Genomic DNA, 19,292 nt, shown 5'->3' with positions numbered 1-19,292 from the left:
TGAGCTCCCTCCAGTTTCCAACCTAAATCCTTTCCCTCCTACAAGGGAGTGTTTTTCCTCACCCCTGCTGAATCAGGCGGACCCCGTATTCTCAGACTTATTCCCCCAATCCCCCCTTTATCTTCACCACCGGAGGGAACCCTTCTGCTTGTCCCTGGTGGAGCCCCTTGGCACCTGCAGTTTCCTGAGGCACCCGGCACTCTAAATTGCAGCCAGCACCCTCTTGGTGAGAGAGAGCACCCTGAGGTGCACCCAGTCACCCTTTCTGTGCTCTCACCAATACCAGCGGATGGATCCCTGCAAAAGCAGAGACACACTGACAGATTACGTGAGTGTGTCCGGACACGTGTGGGAAAGGTGAGACCCTGGTGTCGTGAGGACAGAGACACAGCTGGCTGTGTAAACGGAGAGAGGGGCTGAAGGCTGGGTGGCCAAGGATGTGAACAGAGCACATGGGTACAGCGTCTCTCCCAGGGCAAGTGGTCAGCTGGTGTTTATCACAGAGGGGAGGGTGTAATAGTGGGCAAGAGTCCGTACCAGCAGACAGAGTGTAGTGGGACCTCACCCAGAGCACAGACAGACTGCTACTCTTGTTTAAGAAGGGATGCATGTGTGTGAGAGAGACACACACACAGACAGAGAGATACAGATAGAGAAAGAGAGAGAGAGATGAATGGACAGAGAGACAAAGAGAGGAAGGTCAAAAGGGAGAAAGAAATGGGGTAAAGAATATTTTTATTTAGAAAGAAAAGCAAACAGGTGAGAAAAGAGAGTATAGAAAGAAAGATAGAGAGACAGGGAGAGAGGTGGTGATAGCAAAAGGACTTTAAACTGGGGCTTATACACTCGCCAGCTCTGGGAACACCACACCCTATAAACAGCAGACGGCACTGAACTGGTGTGGGAAGGCAGTTACCAGCTCACCATGCACTATCAGTGTGAAGTTCTTGCCACCAGTCCCAATGATGTTCTTGGCTTCACAGCGATAGGCTCCTGCGTCAGTCTTATTCAGGTTAGTGAAGGTTAGGTTCTCATTCCGGACAAATGCAGATTCAGACAGATCCCCGTTAAAACGGACCCAAGTGAAGAAACTGGGTCTGAGGTCAGAAAGAGTAAAGAGTCACCAACAGAAAGCCTAACACCATGCAAGCACATTGACAAAATGCAGCTCCTCTACACTGTCCCATCACACACTCCCAGGGTCGGACACAGAGCGAAGCTCCCTCCACACTGTCCCATCACACACTCCCGGGGTCGGACACAGAGCGAAGCTCCCTCCACACTGTCCCATCACACACTCCCGGGGTCGGACACAGAGCGAAGCTCCCTCCACACTGTCCCATCACACACTCCCGGGGTCGGACACAGAGCGAAGCTCCCTCCACACTGTCCCATCACACACTCCCGGGGTCGGACACAGAGCGAAGCTCCCTCCACACTGTCCCATCACACACTCCCGGGGTCGGACACAGAGCGAAGCTCCCTCCACACTGTCCCATCACCCACTCCCGGGGTCAGACACAGAGCGAAGCTCCCTCCACACTGTCCCATCACACACTCCTGGGGTCAGACACAGAGCGAAGCTCCCTCCGCACTGTCCCATCACACACTCCTGGGGTCAGACACAGAGCAAAGCTCCCTCCGCACTGTCCCATCACACACTCCCGGGGTCAGACACAGAGCGAAGCACCCTCTACACTGTCCCATCACACACCCCCGGGGTCAGACACAGAGCGAAGCTCCCTCCACACTGTCCCATCACACACTCCTGGGGTCAGACACAGAGCAAAGCTCCCTCCGCACTGTCCCATCACACACCCCCGGGGTCAGACACAGAGCGAAGCACCCTCTACACTGTCCCATCACACACCCCCGGGGTCAGACACAGAGCGAAGCTCCCTCCACACTGTCCCATCACACACTCCCGGGGTCAGACACAGAGCGAAGCTCCCTCCACACTGCCCCATCACACACTCACGGGGTCAGACACAGAGCGAAGCTCCCTCCACACTGTCCCATCACACACTCCCGGGATCAGACACAGTGAAGCACCCTCTACACTATCCCATCACACACTCCCGGGATCAAACACAGTGAAGCTCCCTCCACACTGTCCCATCACACACTCCCGGGATCAGACACAGAGTGAAGCTCCCTCCACACTGTCCCATCACACACCCCCGGGGTCAGACACAGAGTGAAGCTCCCTCCACACTGTCCCATCACACACTCCCGGGGTCAGACACAGTGAAGCTCCCTCCACACTGTCCTATCACACATCCCCAGGGCACAGGTCAGACACAGAGTGACCCTCCGCGTGTACTTTTAACTCACTCTGGATTTCCCCGTCCAATACAACGCAGCATAAAATTTGCACCTTCCTCAGCAACGATTTTGGACTCCCGGATCTCAACAGTTGGGGAATCTGTAGCGGAGAGAGGGAGTGATCAGTGTGCCTGTGACCAGTAGACATGGCATACTTCATGGAAACATGGCGAGAAGAGAGGAGGTGCATTGAGTCTAAAATAAACAGGAATCATATGTAAGATTCAAGAAGATAAAATCAGACAGGACCCTTCAGGGATGTAAAGGTAGCAGGTAAGAGCTCGATGGGGAATTAGAAGTGCCAACAAGGGCTAGGAAATGCCCTTGGCAAGTAGGATTTAGGAGAATTTGGACATATTTTATATCACTAAGTGGAGGATAACTAGGGGGAGGGTTGGATCACTCAAGCATAAAGGATGGAATTGAGGACTGAAGCCAGAGGATGTGGACAAGGTATTTTACTTTGGTATTCACAAGGTGAAAGATATGAAGGACAGTGAGAGTGGTATGGAGGGTAAAATGAATCAGGCTGTTCTGAGATTGGAAAGGAGGTGGTGCTGGGTCTCTTGAGCTGGATAGTACCCCAGAGTCTAATAAGATATAGCTCTGGTTATGGAAAGAGGCAAAGGTGGAGAATATGGGGCCTTGACAAAGATCTTCATATCCTCTCCAGCAACAGGTGATGTGGTAGAGGACTGGAGAGCGGCAAATCTTACTTTGTTCAAGGAGGGAAAATGGGATGATCCAGGTAGTGTTAGCTAGCAGGTCTCACGTCTGTACCACAGAAGCTATCGGAAAGGATTTCTTAGCAATAACAACTGTGTGCATTTGGAAAGGCATGGCCTAATTGGGGACAGTCAGCATGGCTGTGTGTGGGGCAAGTTATGCCTTATTAACTTAATAGATTTTTTTGAGGAGCTGATAAAGGTGATTGTTGATGGTAGGGCTGTGGATGTTGTCCACATGGACTTCAGTAAAATCTTGATAAGGTCCTCATTGTATGCTGGTACAGATTATTATGCGTGTGATCCACAGTGACTTGGTAGTTTGGAATCAGAATTGGCTTGCCCAGAGAAAACAGAGCATAGTGAAGGAGGAACATTATTCTGGCTGGAAGTCTGTGACTAATGGTGTTCTGTAGGGGTCAATATTGGGATCCCTGTTTTATATATTCATTTAGAGATACAACATTAGGCCCTTCCAGCCTAATGAGCCCCTGCTGCCCAATTAACCTCCGAACCATTTGGAATGTCTTTGGACTGCGGGAAGAAACTGGAGCACCAGGAGGAAACCCATGTGGTCACAGGGAGAACATACAAACTGCTTTCAAACAGTGGTGGAAATTGAGGTCAGGTTGCTGATACTGTAGTAGTGTTACACTAACCGGTCCACCACATGCTCTGTTGTGTGTAATGTATAAAAATTACCTTGATGAAAATGTAGACAGGTAGCTCACAGGCAGCATAAACGTTAGTAAAGTTGTAGACAGTGAAGAAGATTATCAAAAGATACAGCAAGATATAGATCAGTAGATATGGGTGAAGAAATTGCAGATGCCGTTTAATCCAGGCAAGTGTGAGATGTTGCACTGTAGAAGGTCAAATGTAAGGGGAAAGCACTCAGTTAATGTCAGAACCCTCAAAGGGACTGTGATCTTGAGAGCCAAGTCCATAGATCACTTTAAGTGCCATGCAAGTGGGTAGAGTGGTAAAGGTGTATTCACGTTTGCCTTCACTGCTCAGAACATTTAGAGCATGAGTCAGTGAGATATGTTCCAGCAATAGAAAACTTTGGTCAGGGAACTGTGTGCATTTCCTATTGTCTCACTACAGCAAGGGTGTTGAGACTTTGGAAAGTTTGCAGAAGAGGCTCACCAGGACATTATGGTGGATTTGAAGTTATTACCCACAAGGAGAGGATGGACAAACTTGGGCTTTTTTCTCTGATGTGTTGGAGGGGAGGCATGGACAGGGTGGGCAGACAGAATCTCTTTCCCTGAGGTTGAAATATCAAAGACCAGAAAGTATGCATTCAAAGTGGGAGGAGGAAAATTTAAAGGTGATAGAGGCATGTTTGTCTTTGACGCTGAGAGTAATAGGTGTTGAGAAAAGGCTGCCAGATATGGTAATGGAAGCAAATGGTGATCATGGTGTTCAGGAGGTGTAATGCCATGGTTAAGATTTTTACTGCTAATGCTGTAGGGTATTTAATTTAGTAGATTTCTGTAGAAGCAGGGTGTCCTGCTATAGCATGTTTGGGTTTTCAGATAAAGATAAAATGGTTATGATGCTCAACTTAGGAATGTTGTGTCCTTTTATTTTATGTAATAGGCCTTTTTATTTTTTTCCCTTTTCTTTTCCCTACTGTTTGATAAAACTGAACTTTGTAAATATACTTACTTTATAACTTTATAGAGAGTACAATTTGTTATTTCTTGCCAATCAACAATTGGGTATGGGCAGCATTTATACAGTATTCACTCAAATCAAGGTTTCTTTAATCAGAACATCACAATATTCCTGTTTGGTTGAACCCCAAATCATACCGACCTTAGACGCCTATCGTTTATGAAAGGTGACTTTTCACTGCAGACTCCCATGCTGTTAGTGGGGCCGGCAAAGATTCAAGTTTCCATTCGAGCCCAGTGAAGGGGCTTCAGAGAATTTTAAATCGGAATGTGAAGACACGTGGAACAGAACAATATGAATAAACGGATCAAAGAGAGGAAGTTTAATTTGGCACCGCATTAGGGTTAGGGTTAGGTCAGAACAGACCTGCTGAACCTCTTGTTCTTGTTCTATGGTCCCTCCCTAGAAACCCACCACAGGACCATACATCAGAGGGCAGTGTCTGTGGAAGTGGGAAACAGTGGGTAGGAAGGGGGATACGGGGATAATTCAAGGGTGCAAGGAATCTCTTGTGTCACTATCACCCAGCGCAGAGAGATTCAAAGCAGAGTGGAGTCCCTTTGTACTTTATCAGTTGGACAGTGAGAGTGAATGGGAAGCGGGTGGGGTCTGTTGGGAATGTGGACAGTGGAAGTGAATGGAAAACGGGTGGGGTCTGTTGGGAATGTGGACAGTGAGAGTGAATGGGAAGGGGGTGGGGTCTGTTGGGAATGTGGACAGAGTGAATGGAAAGTGGGTGGGATCTGTTGGGAGTAAATAGAAAATGGGTGGGGTCTGTTGGGAGTGTGGATGGTGGGTGTGAGTGGAAAGGGGTGGGGTCCATTGGGAGTGTGGATAGTGGGAGTGAATGGGAAGGGGATGGGGTCTGTTGGGAGTGTGGATAGTGGGAGTGAATGGGAAGGGGATGGGGTCTGTTGGGAGTGTGGATGGTGGGTGTGAGTGGAAAGGGGTGGGGTCCATTGGGAGTGTGGATAGTGGGAGTGAATGGGAAGGGGATGGGGTCTGTTGGGAGCGTGGATGGTTGGCATGAGTGGGATGTGTGTTGGGTCTGTTAGGAGAGCATAGGGTGATTCTCGATAAGGCAGCGGTATGGACACTCACAGTAAACTTCAATCTTCTGTTGTGTCCTGTAGTCATTGTTGTCGATGGCCGGTTGGTCCAGTGCACATATGATGAGGGCACCATTGTCCTCCCGTGAGACGGTGATGTTCACCAGGCTGAGAACAGAGGTTTGCTGGTCAGTGGACTCCCCCTGGTGAGTGGAGTAACCTGGGCAGGGGGTTGGGAAGGGACAGGGAATGGTTTGGGGGTAACAGGTGGTGGGTGACATTGGGAAGGAGGGTGTAGGGGGAGTAGGCAAGACGGAGCAGGGAGATGCAAAGTAAGGGGGAATGAGAAAGTGAGTGGTGGAGAGCAAGGGGAAGGTGGGGAAGTGAGAGGGGTGTGAGGAGAGAGGGGTGTAGGGATGTGAGGGTATGGGAGAGAGAGGAAAGGGGTTTGTAATGTGGGAGGAGTAAAGTGAGCAAGAGGGAGGGAAGGGAGGCCAAGGGATAGGGTTCAGAGGGAATGAGTGGAGAAGGAGAGGAGGGGAGCGGGTGGAAAGAGGGGAGGGAGGGCAGGAGGGAAGGGGAGAATAGAGGGAATGAAGGGGAGGAAGGGAAGGAGGGGAGGGGTCAATGTAAAAAGAACACAGCAGAACAAGATGAATGAGGGTGGAACAATGAGAGGTGGAGGGAGGACAGAAATTGTAATGGTGTGAGAAAACAGAGAAGAGAGAAAGAAAGGGGAAGAGACCGATAAAACAGAGACAGATTACACCCACACCCATCCCTGTCTGTCATCCCCATCTGGTCCCTACACCTGTCCCAGCCTCTGTAAAACCCTTTGGCCCTTTCACCATTCCTATCTCTCTAATCCTCTCCAGCCCCTCCATATTTCTGTAACCTCACCCACCCCTGGGCACCATAAACCCCTCCACCCCCTTCGTGCCTTGTCAACCCTCACTGGTCCCTACATCTTCTGATTCCCTGACTACTGTTATTCTGCAATATGTCCCCCATGGCCTGTGGTACATACTCCGAAATGCCTGCTCTCCACGATCTTGTGTTTCAGGTGCTTATTGACACTCCCCCTCCCATCCCGCTGGCCCCATCACTGCCATGGGATAGGATGTCCTTACTCTGGAGTCAGGTGCCCTCGACAGGACACCAGAGGATGTGGAGAGGTACTGTGGGCAGCCTCTGTCATGGAGAGGAATCCCAGAGTGCATGGGCTCACCTGGCAGTTCTTCATTGCCCTTGAACCAGCGGATGCTAGGGAGTGTCCTACTGCCTGTGGTGTTACACATCAGAGTGATCGTCCGCCCTTCTGTAATTGGACCAAGGTATCCCGAAATCTCTGGCTTCTTGGGAACAGCTGATGTGCACAAAAAACAACGTTATCACACACTCCAGGAACACAGGTCAGACACAGAGTGAAGCTCCCTCTACACTTCCCATCACACACTCCCAGAGTAAAGGTCAGACACAGAGTGAAGCTCCCTCTACACTGTCCCATCACACACTCTCAGGGCATAGGTCAGACATAGAGTGAAGCTCCCTCTACACTGTCCCATCACACACTCCCTGGGCATGGGTCAGACACAGAGTGAAGCTCCCTCTACACTGTCCCATCACACACTCTCTGGACATGGGTCAGACACAGAGTGAAGCTCCCTCTACACTGTCCCATCACACACTCCCAGGGCACAGGTCAGACACAGAGTGAAGCTCCCTCTACACTTCCCATCACACACTCCCAGAGTAAAGGTCAGACACAGAGTGAAGCTCCCTCTACACTGACCCATCACACACTCTCAGGGCATAGGTCAGACATAGAGTGAAGCTCCCTCTACACTGTCCCATCACACACTCCCTGGACATGGGTCAGACACAGAGTGAAGCTCCCTCTACACTGTCCCATCACACACTCCCTGGACATGGGTCAGACACAGAGTGAAGCTCCCTCTACACTGTCCCATCACACACTCCCTGAACATGGGTCAGACACAGAGTGAAGCTCCCTCTACACTGTCCCATCACACACTCCCAGGGCACAGGTCAGACACAGAGTGAAGCTCCCTCTACACTGTCCCATCACACACTCCCAGAGCACAGGTCAGACACAGAGTGAAGCTCCCTCTACACTGTCCCATCACACACTCCCAGGGCACAGGTCAGACACAGAGTGAAGCTCCCTCTACACTGTCCCATCACACACTCCCAGGACACGGGTCAGACACAGAGTGAAGCTCCCTCTACACTGTCCCATCACACACTCCCAGGGCACGGGTCAGACACAGAGTGAAGCTCCCTCTACACTGTCCCATCACACACTCCCTGGACACGGGTCAGACACAGAGTGAAGCTCCCTCTGCACTGTCCCATCACACACTCCCAGGGCAAGGGTCAGACACAGAGTGAAGCTCCCTCTACACTGTCCCATCACACACTCACTGGACATTTGTCAGACACAGAGTGAAGCTCCCTCTGCACTGTCCCATCACACACTCCCAGGGCACGGGTCAGACACAGAGTGAAGCTCCCTCTACACTGTCCCATCACACACTCCCAGGGCACAGGTCAGACACAAAGTGAAGCTCCCTCTGCACTGTCCCATCACACACTCACTGGACATGGGTCAGACACAGAGTGAAGCTCCCTCTACACTGTCCCATCACACACCCCAGGGTACAGGTCAGACACAGAGTGAAGCACCCTCTACACTGTCCCATCACACACTGCTTGGGCAATGGTCAAATACAGAATGAAGCTCCCTGTACACTGTCCGTTCACACACTCCCATGGTCAGACGCAGAATGGTACTCCCTTTACGTTGTCCCATCATACAAACCTAGGACATGGGTCAGACACAGAGTGAAGCTCCCTTTATTTCTCCCATCACACGGTCCCAGGACACGGGTCAGACATAACGGGACTGTTCCTTACCCCAGACCTCCACTCTAGCCACTGCTGTGCGGACAGGCTTGGTGAAGATGGAGCAGGTGTAGTTGCCCTCGTCCTTCAAGCTCATGTTACTGATGCTGATGGTGAGTTCGTGCCATGAGTAGTAGACCAGGGAGATCCGATTGTCCCGCAGTGCTGGAGGCAGACCAGGAGATTGGCATTCTGAACGTCAGTCTTACCAAATCCCCTACTCCCCACTCCTCCCACAAACTCTGCCGCCCACATCCCACCAAGGGGAACCAACACCACATATACAGGTGTGAAGTGAGTGGAAGAGTGAGTGAGGAGCGGCTGCGAGGGGAGGGCAAGGCAGTTGGAGTGTTCCTCTGTGTATGATGTGGTGGGAAGGTCATTCTCCACTTTTCCCCAGTGCTGATGACAACATGTCTGAGTTACTCTCTGCATTGACTGGAATTGTCACAAAGCCCAGGGCTTGGGTGAGACAGAACTTGTTCAGCTTGACCAGTGCAGCCATATGTGGATGGCCCTACTAGAGAGGGGGCCCACACTGGAAATAAGGCTGGGAAAGTGGCTGGGTGTCAGTGGTAGGGACCACTGGTCAGAGGGACCTGTGACTATAAATCCACATGACATCTAAAGCTGACAACATTCCATAGATGTGTGGTGAAGAATATGTTGACTAGTTGCATCATGGTCTGATAGGGAAACATCAATGCTCTTGACCCAAAGATCCTTCAAAAATCAGTGGATATGGCCCAGTCCATCACTGGTAACACCCTCCCCTCCACTGACCACATCTACATGGATGCGCTGTAACGGGAAAGAAGCTTACATTATCAGGGATCCCCACCACCTAGGCCATGCTCTCTTCTTGCTGCTGCCATCAGGACTCTCACAACCAAATTCAGGAACAGTTAGTACTCCTCAACCACCAGGCTCCTGAACCAGGGGTTGAACTTCACTTGCCCCATCAGTAAACTGTTCCCACAATCTATGGACTCTCTTTCAAGACTCTTCATCTCATGTTCTCCTTACCTATTGCTTACTGATTTATTATCTTTATTACTATTCATCCTTTTTATTTCTTTTGAATTTGCAAAGTTTATTCTCTTTTGAACATTGGTTGTTTGTCCATCCTGTTGGATGTGGTCTTTCGTTGATTCTGTAACGTTCTTGGATTTACTGAGTAAGCTCATAAGAAAACAAATCTCAGGGTTGTACATGGTGACATATATGTACTTCGATAATAAATTTACTTTGAATTCGAGTTATTTCAATATAATAGAACTGTTGCTCAAGTCAATATCCTTCATTAGCACTGTGATGTTACTAATGTCAATTGCATTACACAAGAACTTACAAAGGTTGATTAGGACAGGATGTTTGCAAGTCGGAGAGTTTTAAAAGTGAGAAAATGAGAGTTCAGGGATAACATGCTCTGATTAGAGAGAAAGGCAAGGCTGCAGGATGATGGAAACCTAGTTGATGAGGGACGTTGAGGCTCAGGTCAGGGAAAAAGAAGATGACATGGGTCAGGTATAGGGATATGACAGCAAGTGAGGGTTCAAAGAATGTAGGAGTGCATTTAAGGGGAGAATCAGGAGGGCAAAAAAAGGGACTTAAGATATCGCTGGCGGAGAGGGTAAAAGAGAATCCTAAGACCTTGGGAAGGTGCACTAGTGTGGTTGGGTTGTGGAACCCTAAGCAATGGATGGATTGAGAAGGTAGAGGTTAGGTCATGCATCATGAAGTTTTTTGGAATAGTTCACAAGGCACAGGATCAATACGTCCCACAGAGAAAGATGTTTTCAAATTGCAGGGGTAGGCAACCGTGGCTAACAAAGGTCAACATAAAAGCCAAGGAAAGGTCATACAAGGTAGCAAAAGTGAGTGGAAAGTTGGATGATTGGGAAGCTTTTAAAATCCAACATAAGGCAACTAAAAAAGCTACAAGAAGGGGGCAAACTAGTCAATAATATAAAGCAATATATCAAAAATATTTTCAGTTATATAAAGAGTAAAGGGAGACAAGAGCTTATATTGGATGACTGGAAAATGATGCTGGTGAGGTAGTAATGTGAGGCAAAGAAATGGCAGATGAACTTAATGGGTACTTTGCACCTGTCTTCACTGTGGAAGATACTAGCTGTGTGCCAGAGGTCCATGAGTACCAAGGAGCAGGAGTGAGAGCTATTATTATTACAAAGGAAAAATGCTAGGCAAACTAATAATCTTAAGGTGGATAAGTCACCTGGGCTAGACAGACTACATCCTAAGAGAGGTTGCTGAAGAGGTAGCGGATGCATTGGTCATGATCTATCAAGAAGATAGATCCCGGAGGACAGGAAGATTACAAATGTCACTCCACTCCTTAAGAAGGATGGAAGGCAAAAAAAAAAGGAAATTATAAGCCAGTTAACCTAACATCAGTGGTTGGGTAAGTGTTGGAGTCTATTATTAAAAATGAGGTTTCAAGGTACTTGGAGACTAATGATAAAATAAGTCAAAGTCAGCATGGTTTCCATCAAGGCAAATCTTGCCTGACAAATCTGATAGAGTTCTTCAAGGAAGTTACAAGCAGGTTGGACAAAGGAGAGGCAGTGGATGTCATTTACTTGGATTTTCAAAGGCATTTGATAAGGTGCCACACAAGATTCTGGATTAGTTCCTGAGGATTGGAGGGTGGCTAATGTAATCCCACTTTTTAAAAAAGGAGGGAGAGAAAAACGGGGGAATTATAGACCGGTTAGTCTGACATCAGTGGTGGGGAAAATGCTAGAGTCGGTTATCAAAGATGTGATAACAGCACATTTGGAAAGAGGTGAAATCATCGGACAAAGTCAGCATGGATTTGTGAAAGGAAAATCATGTCTGACAAATCTTATAGAGTTTTTTGAAGATGTAACTAGTTGAGTGGGTAGGGGAGAGCCAGTGGATGTGGTACATTTAGATTTTCAAAAGGGTTTTGACAAGGTCCCACACAGGAGATTAGCATGCAAACTTAAAGCACAAGGTATTGGGGGTATGGTATTGATGTGGATCTTAGCGATTGTAGTGTTGACTTGCAGCAGACTGAAAAGCTTGGGCATGTAGATATTAAGAAAGAGGATGTGCTGGAGCTTTTGGAAAGCATCAAATTGGATACGTCTCCAGGACTGGACGAGATGTACCCCAGGCTACTGTGGGAGGCAAGGGAGGAGATTGCTGAGCCTCTGGTGATGATCTTTGCATTGTCAATGGGGACGTAGAGGATCCAGAGGACTGGAGGGTTGCGGATGTTGTTCCTTTATTCAAGAAAGGGAGTAGAGGTAGCCCAGGAAATTATAGACCAGTGAGTTTTACCTCAGTGGTTGGTAAGCTAATGGAGAAGATCCTGAGAGGCAGGATTTATGTACATTTGGAGAGGTGTAATATGATTAGGAGTAGTCAGCATGGCTTTGTCAACGACAGGTTGTGCCTTACGAGCCTGATTCAATTTTTTGAGGCTGTAACTAAACACATTGATGAAGGAAGAGCAGTGGATGTAGTGTATATGGATTTCAGCAAGGCATTTGATAAGGTACCCCATGCAAGGCTTATTAAGAAAGTAAGGAGACATGGGATCCAAGGGGACATTGCTTTGTGGATCCAGAACTGGCTTGCCACAGAAGGCAAAGAGTGGTTGTAGACGGGTCATATTCTGCTTGGAGGTCGGTCACCAGTGGTGTGCCTCAGGGATCTGTTCTGGGACCCTTGCCCTTCGTGATTTTTATAAATGACCTGGATGAAGAAGTGGAGGGATGGGTTAGTCAAGTCAAGTCAAGTTACTTTTATTGTCATTTCGACCATAACTGCTGGTACAGTACATAGTAAAAATGAGACAACATTTTTCAGGACCATGGTGTTACATGATACATTACAAAAACTAGACTGAACTACTTAAAAAAAAAACACAGAGAAAGCTACACTAGACTACAGACCTACACAGGACTGCATAAAGTGCACAAAACTGTGCAGGCATTACGATAAATAATAAAGAGGACAATAGGGCAAGGTGTCAGTCCAGGCTTCGGGTATTAAGTCTGATAGCTTGGGAGAAGAAACTGTTACATAGTCTGGTCATGAGAGCTTGAATGCTTCGGAGCCTTTTCCCAGACGGCAGTAAGTTTGGTTAGTAAGTTTGCTAATGACACAAAGGTTGGAGGTGTTGTGGATGGTGTAGAGGTCTGTCAGAGTTTACAGCGGGACATTGATAGGATGCAAAACTGGGCTGAGAAGTGGCAGATGGAGTTCAATCCAGCTAAGTGTGAAGTGGTTCATTTTGGTAGCTCAAATATGATGGCAGAATATAGTATTAATGGTAAGACTCTTGGCAGTGTGGAGGATCAGAGGGATCTTGGGGTCCGAGTCCATAGGACACTCAAAGCAGCTGCTCAGGTTGACTCTGTGGTTAAGAAAGCGAATGGTGTATTGGCCTTCATCAACCGTGGAATTGAATTTAGGAGCCGAGAGGTAATGTTGCAGCTATATAGGATCCTGGTCAAACCCCACTTGGAGTACTGTGCTCATTTCTGGTTGCCTCACTACAGGAAGGATGTGGAAGCCATAGAAAGGGTGCAAAGGAAATTTACAAGGATGTTGCCTGGATTGGGGAGCATGCCTTATGAGAATAGGTTGAGTGAACTCGGCCTTTTCTCCTAGGAGAGACGGAGGATGAGAAGTGACCTGATAGAGGTGTATAAGATGATGAGAGGCATTGATCGTGTGGATAGTCAGAGGCTTATTTCCCAGGGCTGAAATGGTTACCACAAGAGAACACAGGTTTAAGGTGCTGGGGAGTAGGTACAGAGATGTCAGGGGTAAGTTTTTTACTCAGAGAGTAGTGAGTGCATGGAATGGGCTGCCGGCAACAGTGGTGGAGGCAGATACAGTAGGGTCTTTTAAGAGACTTTTAGGTATACATGGAGCTTAGTAAAATAGAGGGAAAGCCTAGTAATTTCTAAGGTAGGGGCATGTTCAGCATAATTTTGTGGGCCAAAGGGCCTGTATTGTGCTGTAGGTTTTCTATGTTTCATGTTTTTATTTCTCTGACATTAAATGTACCTTTAAAACCTTGAAAAATGGAGGGGTAGGTAGTGCTGAGGAAACAATGCAATTGCAGGACTTAGACAAATTGGAAGAATGGGCAAAAAAAGTGGCAGCTGGAATAGTGTTGGAAAATGTATGATAATGCATTTTAGTAAAAGGAACAATAGTGCAGACTGTTATCTAAATGGGGAGAAAGTTCAAACATCAGAGGTGCAGAGGGACTTAGGAGCCCTCATGCTAGACTCCCAGAAGGTTAATTCACAGGTTGAGTCTGCGGTGAAGAAGGCAAATGCAATGTTGTCATTTATTTTAAGGGTAATAGAATATAAAAGCAAGGAGATAATGCTGAAGCTTTATGAGACACTAGTGAGGCTGCACTTGGAACATTGTTAAGTTTTGGGCTCCATATCTTAGAAAGAATGTGTTGTCATTGGAGGGAGTCCAGAGGAGGTTCACGAGGATGGTTCTGGGTATGAAGGGGTTAACATATGAGCAGTGTTTGGCAGCTTTGGGCCTGTACTCACTGGAATTTAGAAGAATGTTTGGGAAATCTCTTTGAAACCTACTGAATGTTGAAAGGACCAGATAAGATGGATGTGGAGAGTATGTTTCCTATGGTGGGACTATCCAGAACTAGAGGGCACAGCATCAAAATTGAGGGGTGACCTTTTAGAAGAAAGGTAAGCAGGATTTTTTTTCACCAGAGAGTAGTGAATCTGTGGAATGCTCTGTCACAAACTGAAGTGGAGGCCAAGTCCGTGCATACACTTAAGACGGAAGTTGATTTTTTCCTGATCAGTCAGGGCATCAAAGGATATGGTGAGAAGGCAGTGGTATGGAGTTGAGTGGGATCCGGGAACAGCCATGATGGAATGATGGAGCAGTCTCAATTGGCTTAATTCTGCTTCTATGTCTCATGGTCTTATCTGACGGGAAGTTCATGGATACATGGATTCATGATTGATTATCTGATTGCTGATTTATTATCCCAATTCAACCTCCACCTTAAGTACCCACTGACTTGGCCTGCACAGCCAGTTGTGATAATGAATTCCACAAACTTACTATCCTCTTACCAAAGCAATTTTTCCTTATCTCTGTTCTAAACGGACATCTCTCAATTCTGAGCAGGTGGCCTCCAGTCCGAGACCCCCACTATAGGAAAAATCCTCTCTACATGTACTCTATCTATACTGACCAATATTCAGTAGTTTTCATAGTTACAGAAAACATGTTTGGACATTGCAGAAACAGGCCCTTCATCCTTTCTAGTTTATGCTGATCCATTTAAACTGCTCATACCCATCAACTTGCACCTGGACCATAGACCTCCATACCTCAACTATCCATGCTCCTATTCAAACTTCTCTTAAGATTGAAATCAAGTTGGCATGCACCACTTGCACTGGCACCTGATTCCACACTCTCACAACCCTCTCCATGAAGAAATTTTCCATCATGTTCCTCTTAAACTTTTGACCTTTAACCCATGGCTTCTAGTTGTAGTCCCACCCAACCTCAGTGCAAAAAGCCTGGTTTGCATTTACCCTATCATATCCCTCATAATTTTGTATACCTCTATCAAATCTCTCTTCAATCTTCTATATTTCAGGGAATAAAGTCCTAAATGGTTCAATCTTTCCCTATAACTCAGGGCCTCCAGTTCTGGCAACATCCTTGTAAATTTTCTCTGTACTCTTTCAACCTTGTTTACATCTTTCCTTCAGGTAGGTAACAAAAACTGCAGACAATACTCCAAATTAGGCCTCACCAAATGTCTTATACAATCTCAACATAATATCCCATCTTCTGTACTCAGTACTTTGATTTACAAAGGCCAATGTGCCAAAAGTTTTCTTTATAGCCCTATCTAGCTCTACCACCACTTTCAATGAATTATGGACCTGTATTCCCAGATCTCTTTGTTCTACCACACTCCTCAGTGCCCTACCATTCACTATGTAAGACCTATCCTTGTTGGTCTTACCAAAGGGCAACACCTTGCACTAGTCTGCATTAAATTCTATCTGCATTTTTCCAGCTGATCCAGATCCCATTGCAAGCACAGTTAGTCTTCCTTGCTGTCCACTACACCCGTGAATCTTGCTGATCCAATTAACCACATTATCATCCAGATCATTGATATAGATGACAAACAACAATGGACCCAGCACTGATCCCTGTGACACACCACTAGTCACAGGCCTCCAGTCAAACAGGCAACCATCTACTAACACTCTCAGGCTTCTCCCACAAAGCCACTGTCTAATACAATTTACTACTTCATCTTGAATGCCAAGAAACTAAACCTTCTTGACGAACCTCCCATGCAGGACCTTGTCAAATGTCAATGTTTCAATGAGACCCCCCCCCCCCCCACCACCCATTCTCCTAAACTCCAGTGAATATAGGCCCAGAGCCATCAAATAAGCCTTATATGTTAACCCTTTCTTTTCTGGGATCATGCTTGTGAACTCCTCTGGACCTTCTACAATGCCAGGACATCTTTTGTTAGATAAGGGGCCTAAAACTATTAACGATACTCCAGATGCAATCTGACCAATGGCTTATAAAACCTCAGCATTATATTGTTGCATTTGTATTCTGGTCCTCTCAAAATGAATGCTGACATTGCATTTGCCTTCCTTACCACTGACTCAACCTGCAAGTTAATCTTTATGGAATCCTGCACAAGGACTCACAAGTACCCTTGCACTTCTGATTTTTGAATTTTCTCCCCTTTTAGAAAATAGTCCATGCTTTTACTCCTTCTCTCGAATTGCATGACCATGCACTTCTGGCACTCTATTCCATCTGCCACATTCTTGCCCATTCCCTTTGCCTATCTATCCTTCTGTAGCCTCTCTACTTCCTCATTACTACCTGTCCCTTCACCTGCCTTCACATCATCTACAAACTTTGCCACAAAGGCATCAAGTCCTTCGTCCAAATCATTGACATATAAGGTGAAAGGAAGTGGTCTCAACACTGTCCCCCGTGGAACACCACTAGTCACTGGCAACCAATCAGAAAAGGCTCTCTTTATTCTCATTCTTTGCCTCCTGCCAGTCAACCAATCTTCTATCCAAGCTCATACATTCCTTAAAGTACCATGAGCTCTTATCTTGTTATGGAGCCTCATGTGCATCACCTTGTCAAGGGCCTTCTGAAAATTTAAATCAACGACACCCACTGATTCTCCATTGTCTATCTTGCCCAAAATTTCCTCAAAGAATTCTAACAGATTAGTCAGGCAATATTTTCCCTTGAAAAATCCATGCTGACTTTATCCTATTTTATCTTATGTCTCCAAGTACTCTGAAACCTCATCCTTAATAATGGACTCCATCATCTTTCCAACCACTGAAATCAGGCTAACTGGCCTATAATTTCCTTTCTTCTGCCTCGTTCCCTTCTTAAAGACCCAAGTAACATTTGCAATTTTCCAATGCTCTGGAAACATTCCAGAATCTGGTAATTCTTGAAAGATCATTACTGATGCCTTCACAATCTCTCTGGTGTAGTCCATCTGGTCCAGGTGACTTATCTACTTTCAGACTTTTTAACTTCATAAGCATCTCTCCTTAGTAATAGCAATGACAGTCATGTCTGCCCCCTGACACTCTCATATTTCTAGTATTCTGCTAGTGTCTTTCACAGTTATGACTAATACAAAATACTTACGCACTTCATCCACCATTTCTTTGTTCCCCATTACTACCTCTTTGTGTCACTTTCCAGCAGTTCAATATCTACTCTTGTCTCTCTTTTACTCTTCATTGACTCTGTATATCTAAAAATACTTTTTGTATCCACTTTTATATTAATTGGCTAAATTACCTTCATGTTTCATCTTTTCTGTCATTATGGCTTTTTAGTTGTTTTCTGTTGGTTTTTAAAGTTTCCTTCCCACTAATGTTTGCTGTATTACGTGCTCTCCCTTTTGCTTTTATGCTGCCTTTGACTTCCCTTCCCAGCTACGGTTGCCTCAACCTCCCTTTAGAATACTTCTTCATAGTTGGGATGTATCATTCCTGTGTTTTCCAAATTCCCCTCAGGAACTGCAACCATTGCTGTTCTGCCATCATCCCTGCTAATATCCCTTTACAGTAAACTTTAGCCTTCTCCTTTCTCATGCCCCTATATTCCCCTTACTCCACTATAATACTGATGCATCTGATTTTACCTTTTCTTTCTCAAACTATTTGTGAAGCCCATCATATTATGATCACTGCCTCCTAAGGTCCCTTTACCTGAAGCTCCCTAATCAAATCTGGATCATTACATAACACCCAATCCAGAATTGCCATACCCTTAGTGGGCTCAACCACAAACTGCTCTAAAAAGATATCTCATAGGCGTAGTACAAATTCCCTCTCTTGGGAATTCCAAACCCAATGATTTAGGAAGAGCTTCTTCCCCTTCTCGGTCAGATTTCTGAACAGTCCATGAACTTGCTATTCCTTTCCTTGCTATTCCTTTCTTTTTTGCACTATTGATTTTTGTAGTTTGTAGTAATGTTCATGTATTTACACCATACTGCTGCTGCAAAACAAAATGTCATATAAGTCAGTACTTATTGGCCTGGTTTTGTGGTCATTACAGAGACTTTGTTCATTGCCATCCTGGACAATGACTCCCATCCACTCCATAATGTACTGGTTAGGCATAAGAGTACATTCAGCCAGAGACTCATTCCACCGAGATGTAACACTGAGCATCATGGGAAGTCATTCCTGCCTGTGGCCATCAAACTTTACAACTCCTCCCTCGGAGTGTCAGACACCCTGAGCCAATAGGCTGGTCCTGGACTTATTTCCACTTGGCATGATTAACTTACTATTATTGAATTATTTATGGTTTTATATTGCTATATTTCTACACTATTCTTGGTTGGTGCAGCTGTAATGAAACCCAATTTTCCTTGGGATCAATAAACTATGTCTGTCTGTCTGTTGGGGGAAGGGCCGGACCAGCAGCCCAATGGTCCAGGATTCAGATGAGACAGGGAGAAATGTAATGAGGTGGAAAGCTGCTCTACTGACCAGGGAGAAAGTCACAACTGTACTCTGAGTGGACGACCCAGAAAACTTGTCCAGTGAAGCAAAATGGGTCAAGCTTGGGAATAAGAAAGGTATGTATACTCTGACGGGCATATACTATAGACCTCCCAATAAATAAACCAGTGGGAGACAAGGGAATAGGTTTGTAGGCAGATCATGGGAAGGACAAAAACAATAAGGTAATTCAGGTGGGTGACCTTAACTTCCCCAATAAGGACAGGAGCTACCTTAATACCAAAGGCTTAGATGGGGCAGAATTTATTAGGTGCATTCAGAACTTTTTGAATCAGTACGTAGGTAATTCAACCAGGGAAAGGGCCATACTGGGAAATGAGCCTGACCAGGTAACTGGAGATTTAGTGGGTGAGTATTTCAAAAATTGTTGTACTAGGTCTTCACGTAGTTTTGGATAAGGATAAGGTTAATCACCACAGTATCAGGCAGGAGCAGAGCAAAGTAGATCG

General features: G+C 46.2%; 1 protein-coding gene across 1 annotated transcript in view; it reads right to left on the bottom strand.

Annotated features, from left to right (window-relative positions):
* cadm3 (cell adhesion molecule 3) overlaps positions 1-19,292 on the bottom strand; it is a 42,285-nt gene that overhangs the window by 13,136 nt on the left and 9,857 nt on the right. Inside the window, exons 3-7 of the mRNA XM_059950628.1 lie at positions 8,720-8,872; positions 7,011-7,148; positions 5,835-6,002; positions 2,335-2,425; positions 925-1,097 (exon numbers count right to left, since the gene is read on the bottom strand). Coding sequence (XP_059806611.1) covers positions 925-1,097; positions 2,335-2,425; positions 5,835-6,002; positions 7,011-7,148; positions 8,720-8,872 — 723 coding nt within the window. The remainder of the gene's footprint in view (positions 1-924; positions 1,098-2,334; positions 2,426-5,834; positions 6,003-7,010; positions 7,149-8,719; positions 8,873-19,292) is intronic.

This window comes from Hypanus sabinus, chromosome 25, assembly GCF_030144855.1.
Source record: "Hypanus sabinus isolate sHypSab1 chromosome 25, sHypSab1.hap1, whole genome shotgun sequence".
In the NCBI taxonomy this organism is placed as follows: Eukaryota; Metazoa; Chordata; class Chondrichthyes; order Myliobatiformes; family Dasyatidae; genus Hypanus; species Hypanus sabinus.
This window is presented reverse-complemented; position numbering and strand designations above follow the sequence as displayed.